The sequence below is a fragment of the Saimiri boliviensis genome, chromosome 1 (assembly GCF_048565385.1).
Source record: "Saimiri boliviensis isolate mSaiBol1 chromosome 1, mSaiBol1.pri, whole genome shotgun sequence".
Classification (NCBI taxonomy): domain Eukaryota; kingdom Metazoa; phylum Chordata; class Mammalia; order Primates; family Cebidae; genus Saimiri; species Saimiri boliviensis.
Genome location: NC_133449.1, coordinates 126,327,111 through 126,342,775, shown reverse-complemented (window position 1 = coordinate 126,342,775; position 15,665 = coordinate 126,327,111). Strand labels below are relative to the sequence as shown.

Sequence of the window (15,665 nt, the reverse complement as noted above, 5' to 3'; positions counted from 1 at the left end):
AGGAAAGGGTGTCTCCCTCGCTGGAGGGATACGTCTATCCCAGGGCTGGGGCCTCAGCTGGGCCTGGAGCAACTTTCTGCGATGTTTCTCTGCCCCCTGGTGGCGGGAAGGAACCTCAGAAGAGCCACACTCCCAAGTGGGCCCCACAGTCTTACCCACGGCAGTCAGGAAGAGGACTGGGCTGGGGTGGGAAGCCTAGGTCGCAGGGGTTGCAGGTAGAGGTGTTTGGGGTGGGGCTGCAGGTGGAGCTGATTGGGGTGGGGCTGCAGGTGGGGGTGGCTGGGCGGGGCTGCAGGTGGAGGTGGTTGGGGCGGGGCTGCAGGTGGAGGTGGTTGGGGCAGGGCTGCAGGTGGAGGTGGTTGGTAGGAGCTAGGTGGGAGCTGGAGCAGCTGCTATTTTAGAGGCGGTGGTGGTGCTGGTTCTGTAATTAGGTTTCTGTGTCCTACTGGGGCTTAGTCTTGCTTGCTGAAGGGGCGGCAGGGCTCTACCATGGAGGGCATAGGGGGTCTCTGGCCTTGGGTGTTGGGTCTGCTCTCCTTGGCAGGTAAGCTGGCTGCCTGGCCCTGCTGCTGCTGGCTCCAGCCTGGAGAAAGCTGGGGAGAGGCCAGAAGGTTGTGGCTGGAGCCTGCAGGGATTGTAGCTGAGTTCAGTGGCTCAGAGCACGGAGCTCTCCAGGATTGTTCTAGAAGTCAGCTTCTGGGGGCCAAAGGGAGGCCTCCTGAAGGTCCTGGAAGTAGAGGGCCTGCCTGGCAGAAGATAGCAGGTGTTGTGCCCCAGACCTACTTGTCTTGTGGTAGGGGTAGACTGAAAGTCCCCACTCCAGCCTGGTCAGGCCAGGAGTCATCCAGGCTGAGCCCACTGTCCAAGAGTCTGGGCTGAGAGTCATAGAGTTGGGTCTGAGGCTGGCCCTGCCTCTGCCATGGGTGTCAGAACCTGAGGTCTGTCCTGCCTCTTTCGGAGCTCCTTCCCTGAGGTCATCTAGACTTTGGCACCAGTTGGGGTTGAGCAAGGAGGCCAGGAAGGCTCCTCAGCTCTGTGCTGGAGCCTACTTGGGGCTGAGTCTTGCAGTCTGATCCCCTACAACCACCCCATATCCTGCGGTCTGGTCTCACCGGTGGGTGTTCCAGGATATATGTCCCTGTCTGTCTGGACCAGGTATGATCCTAGGAGTGCCCCTGGCCTCCAGCTGCCCAGGAGCCTGTGATACCAGCTTCCAAGATGGCCTCACCCCTGAGGGAACTCAGGCATCCTGGGACAAGGACATTCCTTCAATTAACCAAGGTGAGGCCACTGCTTCTTCTCAGTGCCTGGAGAGGCATGACATTGTCTATGTAGTGTGAAAACCACACTGAACACTCAGAAATGCAGAACCTGGGAGGAAATGGACCACCTTACTTTGGGCTCTAAGTGGTTTTTAAGAGATTGGGTAGTCTTGCTATGTTGCCCAGGCTGGTCTTGAACTCCTGGGCTTAAGTTTAAGATCCTCCTGCCTCGGCCTCCCGAGCAGCTGGGACTACAGGTGTGAGTAGGTGGAAATTCTGTAGGCAATAGCTTAAGTCTACTTTTTCTTTTTGTATCTTTCCTAGTGGATTGTTACTTTTATAAGAAAAACTAAGTTCTTAAATGGCCTGATAAAAGTCGAGGTCATTGGCTCTCTGAGCCTGGGTGTGGAGCTAAGTGGTTAGTTGACGTTTGAGAACATCAGCCACCCTGTGCAGGACTGTTTGCAGGTGTGATTAAGAAGTCTGAATCGGCCAGGCACAGTGGCTCACACCTGTAATCCCAGCATTTTTGGAGCCCACCTTGGGTGGATCACGAGGTCAGGATCCGCTGGTCAATATGGTGAAACCTTGTCTCTGCTAAAAATACAAAAATTAACCGGGCGTGGTGGTGCATGACTGTAGTCCCAGTTACTTGGGAGGCTGAGGCAGGAGAATTGCTTGAACCCTGGGGACGGAGGTTGCAGTAAGCTGAGACTGTGCCACTGTACTCCAGCCTGGGTGACAGAGTGAGACATCATCCTAATCAAAAAGTTTGGGGTCTTGCTATCTGGGAATGTGGGGATGTCAGCTGAGGAATGAGGGTGTATAAATAGCCTGAACAAAGCCAGTCAAAATGGAGACTGGATAGAGCCGTGACGGCTGAAGCACTGGGGAAACAGGGCAAGCCTGCCCTAAGGGTGGGTGAGATCCTGCCAGATGTAGCCACTGTAAGATTTGCCTCCCTCTTCCTCCATGAGCTGACACGGACCCGCACTAGCTAAGCCTTAAGCCCCAGGCAATGCCCCACCCTTAGGTCACCGTGAGTGGTCTGGAGGTAACCAGAACAAATGACTCTTCCCTGGCATTGACTGTCAGATGCCATGGAGAAAATTCCCAAATGCTAGTGACTCCAACACCTATCCTATCACCTATGGCAAGGCTGTCTCATAACAGCTGTCAGTGCCTTCCCCGGGAAACAACTACCCAATCTATAGCAGCTGTGAATATGGCTAATGCCACACAGCTGTATCTACTCCTCCAAGACTGGCCCTCAGCCAAAGGGAGCTGCCTCAGCCAGAGATGCCTGGGGGCTACTCCTTCACTTGCCCAGGTTGGCCCACTGTGACTCCTCAGGGACAGGAGTCTGGCCACTGCCTCAAGGTGGTACAAGTCAGAGGTGCCATTTGTGGTCTGGAGCACCCATAGGATCTGGCTGAGGCTGCACCTGGGTCCTTCCCTGCCTTCTCTTCTCTCCTGCTTCCCTCACTCCGAGTCACTTGTGGGAGACCCAGCTCAGGGAGAGACGAGAAGCAGATGCAGGCTAAGAGTGGAGAGGAGTTTGCGAGAGTCAGTACTTGCCTGCCTCTGATGGTGCAACAAATTTGAATTTGCCACCTCAAGGGGCCTGAATATAACAGATGGGTGGGGAACAGATGGGGGATGAGGTGAATGGAGAGCCCAGCGCCTGTTCTGAGGAATGTGGCTCAGGCTGGAGGAGGCTGCTGCTTCCTGATAGCAGGGACTGGATTGCGTAGGTCATAGGAGCCATGGGCTGTGTTTGAGCAGGGGAAGGATGCAGCCTGGCTGAGAAGGCTTGCACACTCAGGCTGTGCCACTTCCCCGAGGCCACGCAGGTTCAGTGCTCAGGGAACCTCTAGCTCCACAGTCAGGGGAAGGACAGACTCCAGCCTCAGATACCTTTGCTTTTGTCTCCCTGCCCCCTCACACCTGCAGACAGCCCCACACAGGCTGACATTCTCAAACATCCAAGCTCGGAGAGCCAACGACCTATAATTTCATCAGGCCATTTAAGAACTTACAAAAGTAACAATCCACCAGGAAAGACACAAGAATAGACTTAAGGAGGGATTTGCCTGGCCTGTCCGTTGAGTCTGTGTTCTGGGAGACATGGGCCAACAAATGTCCTTCCTTCCCTTCCCAGGGCTCATCCCAGAAGAAACCCCAGAGAGCAGCTTTCTCATCGAGGGGGACATTGTCCGGCCAGTGAGTGCACATACAGACGTGTGTGGGTGCGGATGAGCCCAAGGCTGGCCACAGGCCCTCTGTGCCCACCTCGGGTGTCATGGGGCCTGATGTGTGAGGGGCATACATAGCTTGATGAAGTCCCCTTTTTGTTGGTCAGCGACTCTTCTGTTAGGAATAAGCCAGCCTGAATGCTAAGGGACACTGGTATCTGAAGTGCTAGTACAGTTGGCCTGAGAGGGCTTCCTGAAGGAGGAGGTTTGAACACTTGACCCAGCTTGGTACCCTGCCTGGGGGAGGTGCTCGGACCAAGGAGGAGATGAGCAAGGGTTGGCAGAGTGGCTGGTGAGGGATGAAGGGCCTGGTGGCAATTGTGACCTGGGGATGGTGGAACAAGGAGTGGTGTGGAGTCTGACCATCTTGGCTGGGGTCGAGGGCCCATGTCTGAAGGGAGAAGGCTGCTGGGGATTGGGGTGCCTTGCTGGTGGAAAAGGGAACACTGCCCAGGGCAGCAGTGCTGTATTTTAGGTGACTGGGAATGGTAGAAGGCTCCTGAATAGGACAGTGACCCAGGGGAAGGCAAGACTGTCCTGTTGGAGGCTGCCACTGATGGCACAGCCTCCAGGAGAACCAAAACTGGCCCAAGCCTGCCCGGGAACTCCGGGGACAGGGCAGGCCCCTCTGTGGGTTATCCAGAGAGTGCGCAGGGAGGTGGTATGGGACCACCTGGGGCAGAATCAAAAAATGCCTCCAGCTGATGGTGCAGGCACACCAGGGTGCTCTGGAGCCTGGGCTCTGAAGGGCTCTGTTTGCTGGAGAGCAGAGAAGAGCGGGCCAGGGTGCTGCCTTGCCTTCACTCCAAATAGGATCTGTCCCTATCATCATCCCATATTCAGGGAAGCTTGGTGGCTGTTCCCCTCTGGAAGGGGCACTGCTCACATGCTGGGGTGGGGTTGCCAGCCCAAGCCCTTCGGATCCAGGCCACGCTGGGCTGCTGGGCCTCCTAGCCAACATCCTCAGGGACGAATCTCTTTGCTTGATATTGAAATTCTTCCGTTATAGGCCAAGAGACTGCCTTGTGCATCAAGGTTCACATAGCTGGCCCCCTTGCCTTTCACACCTCTGTCCCATCTCTAATGGTGCCCCATCCTCATGCACACAGGTCCTGACTCCCACATCTTTGGGTTCTGGTGCCCTGGGGTGTGGTACCCTTGGGGCACAAAGCTTGTGTGGCCTCTGCTCCCAAAGGTTGAGCTGCTGCTCTCTCCTCAGAGTCCCTTCCGACTGCTGTCAGCAACCAGCAACAAGTGGCCCAAGGGTGGTGGCGGTGTCGTGGAGGTGCCCTTCCTGCTCTCCAGCAAGTACAGTGAGTGAGCGTGGCGGGCTCCCTCCTTGCTGCCGCTCCTTCTTCCTAATGCAGCTGGCTCTTCTCTTCCCTTTTCTGCTTACACGACCACATCCCCTCCACAGAGGCCCTTTTGTTCCTGAAGGTCTCCTGAGTTGGAAGGGTTAAAATCCTGGAAGAGCTGATGGGACAGTATATCTAGGGGGATCTGGTTCCCCTTCAGACCAGGCTGTGCAGAGGACAGTGACCCACCCAAGGCCACACAGCCAGGGTCTGTCTGGGGCCCAGCTTCTTCCCGGCACTACTAGGCTGCCCTTTATTTTTTATTTTTATTTTTTTTTTCAGTCTTTGTAGAAAAATATTTTATTTAAAAAACTTGCTTTCTTTGGGGGAAAGAAAGAAGTTCAATAATATGTCCACGTATTTCCAAAAGCCATTTTCTTTTTTTCTATATTTTTATTTTTATTTTTATTTTTTTTTGAGACAGGGTCTTGCCCTGTTGCCCAGGCTGGAGTGCAATGGTGTGATCTAGGCTGACTACAGCCTCTGCCTCCCAGGTTCAAGCGATTCTCCTCCCTCAGCCTCCCAAGTAGCTGGGATTACAGGTTCGTGCCACCATGCCCGGTTAATTTTTTTGTATCTTTGGTGGAGATGGAGTTTTTAACATGTAGGTCAGGCTGGTCTCGAACTCCTGACCTTGTGATCTGCCCACCTCACCTTCTAAAGTGCTGGGATTACAGATGTGAGCCACTGTGCCGTACCAGCTGCCCTTTCTTGATGCTATTTTGGGAGAGTTCAGAGCTCTGCTTCCAGACCCCCATGTAGAGCTCAAAGAACACCAGGGCTCTGGGGGTTCAGCCAGACAGTGTCTTTCAGGTGAGCCCAGCCGCCAGGTCATCCTGGAGGCGCTTGCGGAGTTCGAACGTTCCACGTGCATCAGGTTTGTTACCTACCAGGGCCAGAGAGACTTCATTTCCATCATCCCCATGTATGGGTAAGTGCTGGGGCTAGTACATGTATCTCAACTTGCTTCTGTGTTACAGCCCAGAATTAACTTGTCCATTGTCTAAAATTTACTTCTGGGCCATCCTCCAGGGCTCACAGTCCCCCGCCCACCCTGAGGGGTCTGCCCAATGCGAGCTGGACTTCCAGGGCGGAAAGTGGGAAAGGGATGGGAATGGTGCCAGACCCTCATTTACAAAGCCCTCCTCTCCCAGGGGACTCCATGGGTGGTGAGGAAGGCAGGTTTTGTGGGACAGACAGTGTGTGAGTCATTGAGTCCTGGCAAGTCCCCTAACTTCGGAGCCTCTTCTGCCCTCTCTGGGAATGGGAGTGGTAGCAATATCTGCTTCCTAGCTTGTCAGGGGCCTGAGGCAATGTGTGTGAAAGCCTTGGCTCAGGGCTGACCAGGAGGGTGTGCTCACATAGTGAGCTATTCTGAGTTTATAGCAGCTCCTGCCACTTCCCTGCAGCCAGGCTGGTGAATGGGGTCCAGTATGCCCATTTCACAGAAGTCCAGGCAGTAAAGGGGCTTGGAGAATGGTGGACCTGAGACTAGAGCACAGAGTGGGGCCTGCCTATTGTGTGTTTGTCTACCTTGTAGTGTTGGGGGATGGAGAGCCCAGGTCTGTGTGTCTGGGGGGATCTGGGCTGGCACTCACCCCTTGCTCTCATTGCCCTGCAGGTGCTTCTCAAGTGTGGGGCGCAGTGGAGGGATGCAGGTGGTCTCCCTGGCACCTGCCTGTCTCCAGAAGGGCCAGGGCATTGTCCTTCATGAGCTCATGCATGTGCTGGGCTTCTGGCATGAGCACGCGAGGGCTGATCGGGACCGCTATATCCATGTCAACTGGAACGAGATCCTCCCAGGTAAGCCAGGCCATGTGCAGGACAGGTTGGTGCTGGGGAGGGAACAGCTTCCGTGGATGAGGCCATCCATCCTCCCTACCACCTGCCTGCTTCCTGTGGGGAAGGTGGAGGTTCTGCTTCTGTCTGGGATCTGGAGGTGGTCCAGTTGCTGTTCTGGGCCCCAGGCCTTCGTCTGCCCACCTGTAGTTATGCCTGAGCTGGGGTGTCACCACCTGCTTTGTCTTGATTTTCATCCCTGAACCTGTCCTCTCCCTGGGGATGGGGCAGGCAGTGCCCATGACACCTGCTTGTTGAGTACTCTAGCAGCGGTCTCATGTGCCAGATGCCACCACCATGGGCCAGGGCTGTGTGCCAGCTGGAGGAAGCTGAGCCAAGGCTTCAGCCCCAAGGTAGCAGGCTACACAGGCCAGGTGCTGGGCCACGGGCCGAGGGCAGCATTGTGGGGCTGGGACATGAGCCAGTGGTGCCAGTGTGCAGGAAGAGGAAACACAGACTGTGGCCATGGGACAGTGGAGGCTGGAGGGAGGCAGGTGGGCTGTGGTCTGCGCTGGGAGCAGCAGCTGTGTGGCACTGGTGATCAGATCCTGGTGATGGTGGGGTCCCTCCCACTGTGGGCTAGATGGCCTGGTTCAGGAGACAGGAAGAACCCCATGAGGGAGGGGCAGAGGAGGTGTGGGCGGGAGTCTGGCTTGGGGGTTAGAGCCGGAAACCCTTCTGCAGGTGGAGGGAATCCAGCAAGAGACTTTTCACTACTGTTAGCCAGGTGAGGCGGCCAGGGAAGCTGCCTGGGCCCAGGGATCTTCCTGGCCCCAAACACTGCTTTCTCAGTGGCTCCCAGCACACACAGAGCCACAGAGAAAGGGCTGTCTGGGGCACATGGGTAGCACCTCACCATGTGAGGGAAGGGGATGGATATTGAATCATACCAGACTGGGGAGGTAGTAGCAGGGGTAGTGACAAGTGACTCTGCACCCAAGACTGTGATCTTTCTCAATGCTCTTGGAACAGTTGTGAAAGTTTACCCTGATAATTTCATGACATGTCATGAAATACCATGAAAAACTCCAACTCTGAAAGTAGACGAATGTAAACACTCTGATCATGATGTAAAGTAGAAACCAGTACATCAAAATGAAAAGCTGCTCCTAATTAGAAATTAAAAAAAACAACAAACCTTTCTTTCAGCTCTGGAGTTAAAGAAATTACAGCAATTCTAAAACAAAAATCATGAAAGACTATCCAAAAACCAATGATTCACAGCTAAAGCAATGCTCAGGGAAAATGTGGAGACTTATGTATTGGTAAAAAGAATAAATTAAGCATTAAGTCAACCCAAGTTCAATGAAAGCAGGAGGGAATTAAAGGTAAAAGCAGAACCTGAGTTGGAAAACAGCACTAATAATTATTCCCAATGATAAAACAGGCTAAAACACCCGGTTCCCCTCATGGGAAAAATAACATATATTTGTATATTAGGTTAATATGTTCAGAAACTCTGCTAGGGCAGACACATTAATAGTAATTAACTGTTGTGGGGTGGGGAGGTGGGAACTGGGTGGGGGGATGGAGTAGGAAACTTCTATTACATCTCAATGTTTGACTTTTGAACCAAATGAATATATTACTTATTTAAAATTATTTTTGGTGAGTTTTTAAAAGGAAGAAATGAGCTCAAGAAGCAGCTATGCCAGGCAGGTGGTGGGGTATGAAGGTGCTGGAGCGCTGATCTGCTCCGTGGAGAGAGAGCTGCTGTGACCGAGGTGGGGTGTGCAGGTGGCTGGCTGGGTTTGGGGGAATTGGGGGAGCAAAGATGGAGGGTGAAGCTTCTTTCAGGGTCTCTCTCTGAAGGCAGGAGAGAACCTTGCCCTTCCCAGGCCTGGGGGACCAGAGCAAGGGAGGATGGGCTCCAAATCTGGGGAAGTATTGTGGCCTGAGGCAGGAAGAACAGCGGGCCTGTGGCTGCGGACTAAGGTGTCACCACTGCAGTTGACAGTGTGGCAGATTTTTAAAGCTGGGTCAAGGAACAGACACTTCATCTGGGGTGGGAGGGGCATCTGAGACCCTGAGCAGTATGTGAGCTGTGGTAGCTGTGCGTTATGCCGAGACCAGCCCCGTACAGGGTGAATACTGCAAGGGGGAAGGATGGGGGAGAAAACTGCTAAGAGGTCATTGTTGGCCAGCCATGGGGTCTCTGTGCCTCCATCTCACCACTGGTACAGGCTAGGGCTCCTCCCAGGGCTGGGGAGAGCTGGGCCAAGCAGGGCCAGTACCAGAAGCAGCATGGTAGCTGAGGGCTCACACCCTTAGCTTGGGTGAGTCATGAACTCCCAGAAGACACTCAGCCCTTGCCTGTCCTTTCTTGCTCGTCATCTTTATATGCCACTAAATCATTTTTGTGTTTTGAGGCTTTGAGATCAACTTCATCAAGTCTCGGAGCAGCAACATGCTGACGCCTTATGACTACTCCTCTGTGATGCACTACGGGAGGTGAGGACCCTGCCCTCCTCTCCCACTGCTTCCCCCAGCCTCTGTCGTGGTCTGGACTCAGGGGTCTCCTTCTGGGTTCCAGGCTCGCCTTCAGCCGGCGTGGGCTGCCCACCATCACACCGCTTTGGGCCCCCAGCGTCCACATCGGCCAGCGATGGAACCTGAGTGCCTCGGACATCACGCGGGTCCTCAAGCTCTATGGCTGCAGCCCGAGTGGCCCTGGCCCCCATGGGAGAGGTGAGTGGGGTGACAGGAGGGTGACTTGAACCTGGAGAAGGCTCCTGTGCTCTAAGGGTGTCAGAGAGGGTGACATGGAGTGAGATGAGGTTGCAGGGGGTGCAGGGTGAGATGATGGGGGCTTGCCATGATGACGCAGAACAAGCACTTGAGGAAAGTTAACACTGATGACTCAACTCTAACCAAAGAAGAATAGGGCTCAGTTGCTTAATCCAGATAATAAACATCTACCAAAAACCTACAGCAAAAGTGAAGGGTAAAACATTACAACTGAAAGACAAGTTTTCCCACTGTTGTCGCATATACTCCACATTGTATGGCAGTGGAGGTCCTGGCCATTGAGGTGGAGCAAAAAACTAAAGGTCCGAGGATTGGAAAGGAAGCAAAAAAATCACTAATAGATGATTACTGTATTGAAAGCAACAATCTATAAACAAATTATTAAAACTAATAAGAACTAGAAAAGTTAGATACAATTAATTAAAAGTTAGATACGATTAAAACTACACCCAGTTAGAAAACACAATTGTTAATAAGCATACCATTATAATAGCAATCATAAAGTTCCCAAGGAATAAATCTGATAGCTGTATCAAACATCTGTGAAGAAAAATAAACCTTTATTAAAATCATCAAAGAATACTTAAATACAGAGAAACATATCCATTATTGAAAGGGAGGGCAATGTTATAAAAATTCAGTCTTCCTAAAAAACCTATAAATTCCCACTCAAAATATCAATTTTGATCTTGACAGTGATTTTTTTTTTTTTTTTTGAGACAGAGTCTCACTCTGTCACCCAGGCTGGAGTGCAGTGGCATGATCTTGGCTCACTGCAATCTCTGCCTCCCAGTTCGCGCAATTCTCCTCCCTCAGCCTCCTGAGTAGTTGGGACTACAGGTGCCCACCACCATGCCCAGCTAATTTTTTGTATTTTAGTAGAGATGGGGTCTCACAATATTGGTCAGGCTGGTCTCAAACTCCTGACCTTGTGATCTACCCACCTGGGCCTCCCAATTGACAGGATTATTCTAAAGTTTTTATATGAAAACATGAAAGGTCAATAATAGCCAAGACATCCCTGAAGAAAAAACAAGGACTTGGCCTAGCAGATATTAGTTGTATAGTTCACTGTCTTTACATAAATGTATAGCACTGGAGCAAGGCTAGACAGTTGCCCCTTAGAACAGAATCAGATTCAGAAACAGATCCCATTCAGAAGCAGAGTTCTGATAAAAGGGCCGTTGATGGTCACTAGAGAAGGACAGTTAAGTTACTTAGTTGTTTGTCTCAGAGGCATTTAGCATCTATTTAAAACTTTCTAACTTATGTCATGCGCAAATAACTCTGGATTCATAAAAGACACACATGTAAGTGAAAAAACTTTAACACTTTTAGGAAAAAAAACAGTAAGATATTTTCATGACCTTGGGATAGGGAAGTATCCCTTAAATGAGATACAACACTAGTTGTAAAACCAGAAAGTTCATAAATTAAACTATATTAACTATAACTTAGTCCAAAGGCACCAAAAAGAAAGTGAATGTACAGGTTACAAATGCAGATTTATTTTATTTTATTTTTGAGACAGTTTCACTTTTTCCTCAGGCTGGAGTGCAACAGTGTGATCTTGGCTCACTGCAACCTCTGTCTCCTGGGTTCAAATGATTCTCCTGTCTCAGCCTCACATGTAGCTGGGATTACGGGTGTGTGCCACCATGCCCAGCTAATTTTGTATTTTTAGTAGAGACGGGGTTTCACTCTGCTGGCCAGGAGGGTCTTGAACTCATGACCTCAGATGATCCACCCACCTCAGCCTCCCAAAGTGCTGGGATCACAGGTGTGAGCCACTACACCTGGCCCCAAATATTTTTTTTCGCAACACATAATTTGTATACAAAATACATAGCTACACATTAATAAAAGAACAAACCAGCTGAATGTGATGGCTCATGCCTGTAATTCCAGCACTTTGGGAGGCTGAGGTGTGTGGATTGCTTGAGTTTGGGGGTTCAAGACCAGCCTGGGCAACATAGTGAGACACCCCATCTCTATAAAAAACAATGCAAAAATTAGTAGGGTATAGAATAAGCACAGGTATAATGCACCTGTGGTCCCACCTACTCAGGAGGGAGGCTGAGGCAGGAGAATCATTTGAACCTGGGAGGCAGAGATTGCAGTGAGTCAAGATTATACCACTGCACACGTGTCTGGGTGACAGAGCCAGACCCTATCTCAAAAAAGCAAAACAAAACAAAACAAAACAACAACAACAAAAAAACAAACCACCAAATAGAAAAATGGCAAGAGACTTCACAGACATCTCAGAGGTCAAATGGGAAACACACTAACAATGTTCAACCCCAGTAACTGAGGAAATGCAAATGAAGACTACAGTACCATTCTATAGCCACTAAATTGGACATTTAAAAGCCCAATAATACCAAATACTGGTAAGGATGTGGAGTGATGAATGGAAATGCTAGACCCTATTGACAGGAATATAAATGGCTGCAACCACTTTGGAAAACAATTTGACATCCTGGAAGGCTGAAGTATATATAACCTCTCACCCAGCTTCTACTCCTAGGTCATCTTGTGTGCGAGTGCCTCCCACTCCCCTCACTACCTGCTTTTGCCCCCAGCCCAAGGTAATCACTAACCTACTTTGCCTCTCTGGATTTGTCTATCCTAGACGTTTCCCATAAGTGGAATCATAACACAGCCTCTTGTGTCTGGCTTAATGTTTTCAAGGTTCATCCATGTTGTAGCAGGTATCAATAACATTGCTGAATGTTCCATTGGATGGATATGCCATATTCACCAATTGAGGGACACTTGGGTTTTTACTTTGCAGCTATTATGAATAGAGTTACTATGAACATTTGTATACAAGAGTTTGTGTCAACATGTCATTTCTTTTGAGTATACAGCTAGGAATGGAATTGCTAGATCCTACAATAACTCCATGTTTAACTGCTAAAATATTTTCCAAAGCAGATGCACCATTTTTATTCCCACCAGCAGTATCTGAGGGTTCCTGAAGGTTCCAACTTCTATCCTTGCTGATATTTGTTATCTATCATTTTGATGAGAATCATCCTAGTGAGTGTGAAGTAGTATCTCATTGTAGTTCTGAGTTGCATTTCCCTAATGACTAGTGACGTTGAACATCTTTTAATGTGCATGTTGGTCTTCTGTGTAACTTCTTTGGAGAATGTTCACATCCTCCACCTGTTTGTTTGTTTTTTTTTTCAATTGGGTTGTCTCTTCTGAGTTGTAAAAGTTCTTTATCTTTATTTCACGCCTGTAATCACAGCTTCGGGAGGCCGAGGTGGGCGGATCACGAGGGCAGGAGATCGAGACCATCCTGGCCAACATGGTGAAACCCCGTCTCTACTAAAAAATACAAAAATTAGCTGGGCGTGGTGGTGTGTGCCTGTAGTCCCAGCTACTTGGGAGGCTGAGGCAGGAGAATTGCTTGAACCCAGGAGGCGGAGGTTGCAGTGAGCTGAGATCACGCCACTGAACTCCAGCCTGGTGTCTGGCAACAGAGACTCTGTCTCCAAAAAAAAAAAAAAAAAAAAAAAAAAGCTCTTTGTATATTCTAGACACATGTCCCTCATCAGATGTAGCCCTTAAATGCTTCTCACATCCTGTGTTTTTTTCCCCCCACTTTTAAATGATGTCCTTTGAACACCAACATCTTAAATTTGGAAGTCCAGCTGACCTATTTTGTCACTCTTTTTTGGTATCTATGACACCTTTGCCTAACCCAAGGTCATGGAGATTTGCTTCTGTTTTCAACTAAGTCTTAGTTTCAGGTTTTATATTTAGGTGTATGACCCATCTGGAGTCAACCCTTGAGCATGGTGTAAGGAAGGGGTCCAATTTCATTCTTCATGCAACTAGCCAGTTGTTCCAGCACCATGAGACTATTTTTCCCCCGACATTTTTTACTGCACTATTTGCAGCTTTAAAAAACCCCCCTAAAGAGCAGATATAGTGAGAAATTTGTGTGTAATTTCTTTTTTTGAGATGGAGTCTTGCATGCCTCAGCCTCCCAAGTAGCTAGGATTATAGGCAAGTGCCACCATGCCAGCTATGTTTTGTAATTATAGTAGAGACAGGGTTTTACCATGTTGGCCAGGCTGGTCTCGAACTCAGTCTCTAGTGATATGTCTGCCTCAGCCTCCTGAAGTGCTGAGATTACAGATGTGAGCCACCATGCCTGGCCTTGTGTGTAATTTTTCTAGCTGTTTGACTACCATGACCAGGGAACTGGGAGATGGTGGAAAGGCCTGTGGTCAAGGAATGGGTTTATCAAGATGGTGAGCATGGGAGTGCGTTCATATGCTGGAACCATGACCCGCTGGAGAGGGATGGATACAGTGGGGAGAAAGGACACCCAGAATGTTTGGAAAACGGCTGCTCGTGGTGGGGGCTGAGGTACTTTGTTGGATCTAGTGGGATGGAAGAAGACAGTAGACCCAAGTCTGCAGGAGGATCTTGACGTACAATGATGATGACGTACAGAGACGGGGGCCTCTGTTACATAGAGTGAGGTGAGGCTACCAGAGGTAGGGAGAAAAGAGATGGAAAGAAAGGAAAAGATATGCATCCGTTGACTGCAAAGTGGGAGACAACCTGATAGAGATGGGCAGGCCTGCAGGAGGGGGTGCCAGCGTTCCAGGGCAGGGAAAGGTGGCTGGCGCTGCCTCCGAGGGCATGACTGTAGTGGGGGCTCTGGAGCCTGTGTAATGGGAGTGGTCTGAAGTGGGGAGGGGCTAGTGTAGGAAGATGTTGGGACCTGTTCCTGTGCTGGGGAGTGCCTGCAGAGCTGCTACCTCAGTGTGCGCAGGTGGAGGGGATGCTGTGGGAGGGTGGCCCCCTGGGTATGGGCAGCAGTGGTGGTAGCCCCTCGTGCTGGCCAGGTCCGGAGGGAGGCGCGGGCTGTGAGGCTAACAGGACCTGGTCGAAGAGTCACCGGTTGACGTGTGTCGGGGAGGATTTTGTCAGGGTAGGCTGAGGGAAGAGGCTCCTGGAGAAGCCCTTGCTGCATGAGTAGAAGGCTCTGGGATGGGAGGCAGTGCTGGGAGGCTGGGGCCAGCCAGGGAATGTGGGCCTGAATGAGGAAGAGTGTCCGCAAAGAGGTAGGGGGCAGTCGTGATCTGGCATGACAGCAAAGCACAAGGAGGCCCCAACCTACCTCCTGGCAAGGTGCAGTTTGGATGTGGCCGTAAGTGCAGGAACATTCTGGGGGAGGTCTTGGGTCTGGGGCAAGCAGTTGTGGGTATGGCTGTGGGCACAGTGGCCTGGGTGAGGGGTCTAGAGGCAGGGCTTTGATGCTGGGTCAGGCGATTTAACTGCCATAGCAGTCTTAGATGTGAATGAGGCAGTGGTGGAGCCTGAGTGGCCTGACATCCTGATGGTCACGTCAGGGGCCAGGCAGGGAGGAGATGGGATGGCTTCACTGTCCTGGTCTCTGGTAGTGTGGGAATCTGGGTCTTGGTGGCATTAGGCAGTGGCTTAGCAGTGGCGTGGGTGGGCACTGCTCCCATGAGCTGGGCTCTTTGTCCCCGTGAATAACACTAAAGCCAGCTCTGGCTCTGCACAGCTGAGTCATGTGTCATCCTATGGTTGTGGACTTGACCTCCTGGCTTTCCTGTTTCAGGGTCCCATGCCCACAGCACTGGTAGAAGCCCTGCTCCAGCCTCCCTACCCTTACAGCGGCTTTTGGAGGCACTGTCAGCGGAACCCAGGAGACCTGACCCCAGTGGTTCCAGCGTGGGAGACCAGCCCGTTCCTGCAGGACCTGGGGACAACCCACGTGGGTGGGAGTCCCCTGCCCTGAAGAAGCTCAGTGTAGAGGCCTCGGCAAGGCAGCCTCAGACCCTGGCTTCCTCCCTAAGGTCGAGGCCTGGAGCAGGAGCCCCTGGTATTGCTCAGGAGCAGTCTTGGCTGGCTGGAGTGTCCACCGAGCCCACAGCCCCATCTTCAGAAGTAGGAGGCCAGCCAGACCCCGTCCAGGGAAGCCCAGCTCTGCCAGGAGGCTGTGTACCTAGAAATCATTTCAGGGGGAGGCCCAGATATTAAGCCTGTGGCTTCTGTCCCCAGACAGGGAGGGCATCCTCTGCCTGGAGGAGCTGGGTCGTCTACCCCTTGCTCTTCCAGGTCACACCCCTGTTTTCCAACCCCAAACTGCCACCCCATCTCAGAGGGCTGGGCCTCTTTCCCTCTCTTCTCATCATGTTCCCCTAAGGGCT

The 15,665-nt window shown here is 51.3% G+C and overlaps 1 protein-coding gene across 1 annotated transcript; it reads left to right on the top strand.

The window, feature by feature from the left end:
• Positions 1-489: 489 nt before the first annotated feature.
• On the top strand, positions 490-15,512 carry ASTL (astacin like metalloendopeptidase). Its single transcript, XM_003941259.4, has 9 exons — positions 490-544; positions 1,156-1,281; positions 3,424-3,485; positions 4,737-4,830; positions 5,686-5,803; positions 6,494-6,675; positions 9,081-9,162; positions 9,245-9,399; positions 15,074-15,512. Exons 1-9 carry the CDS (start codon positions 490-492, stop codon positions 15,493-15,495), a joined length of 1,296 nt encoding a protein of 431 aa, XP_003941308.1. The 3' UTR covers positions 15,496-15,512.
• The last annotated feature ends 153 nt before the right edge of the window (positions 15,513-15,665 follow it).

What these genes read in the sequence shown, in the direction of transcription:
- ASTL (XM_003941259.4), top strand. Translation starts at nt 490, where the DNA reads ATGGAGGGCATAGGGGGTCTCTGGCCTTGGGTGTTGGGTCTGCTCTCC. An exon ending in AGGGGGACATTGTCCGGCCA is followed by an intron (nt 3,486 to 4,736) that starts GTGAGTGCACAT and finishes CTCTCTCCTCAG; the next exon opens with AGTCCCTTCCGACTGCTGTC. An exon ending in CCCTGGCCCCCATGGGAGAG is followed by an intron (nt 9,400 to 15,073) that starts GTGAGTGGGGTG and finishes TTCCTGTTTCAG; the next exon opens with GGTCCCATGCCCACAGCACT.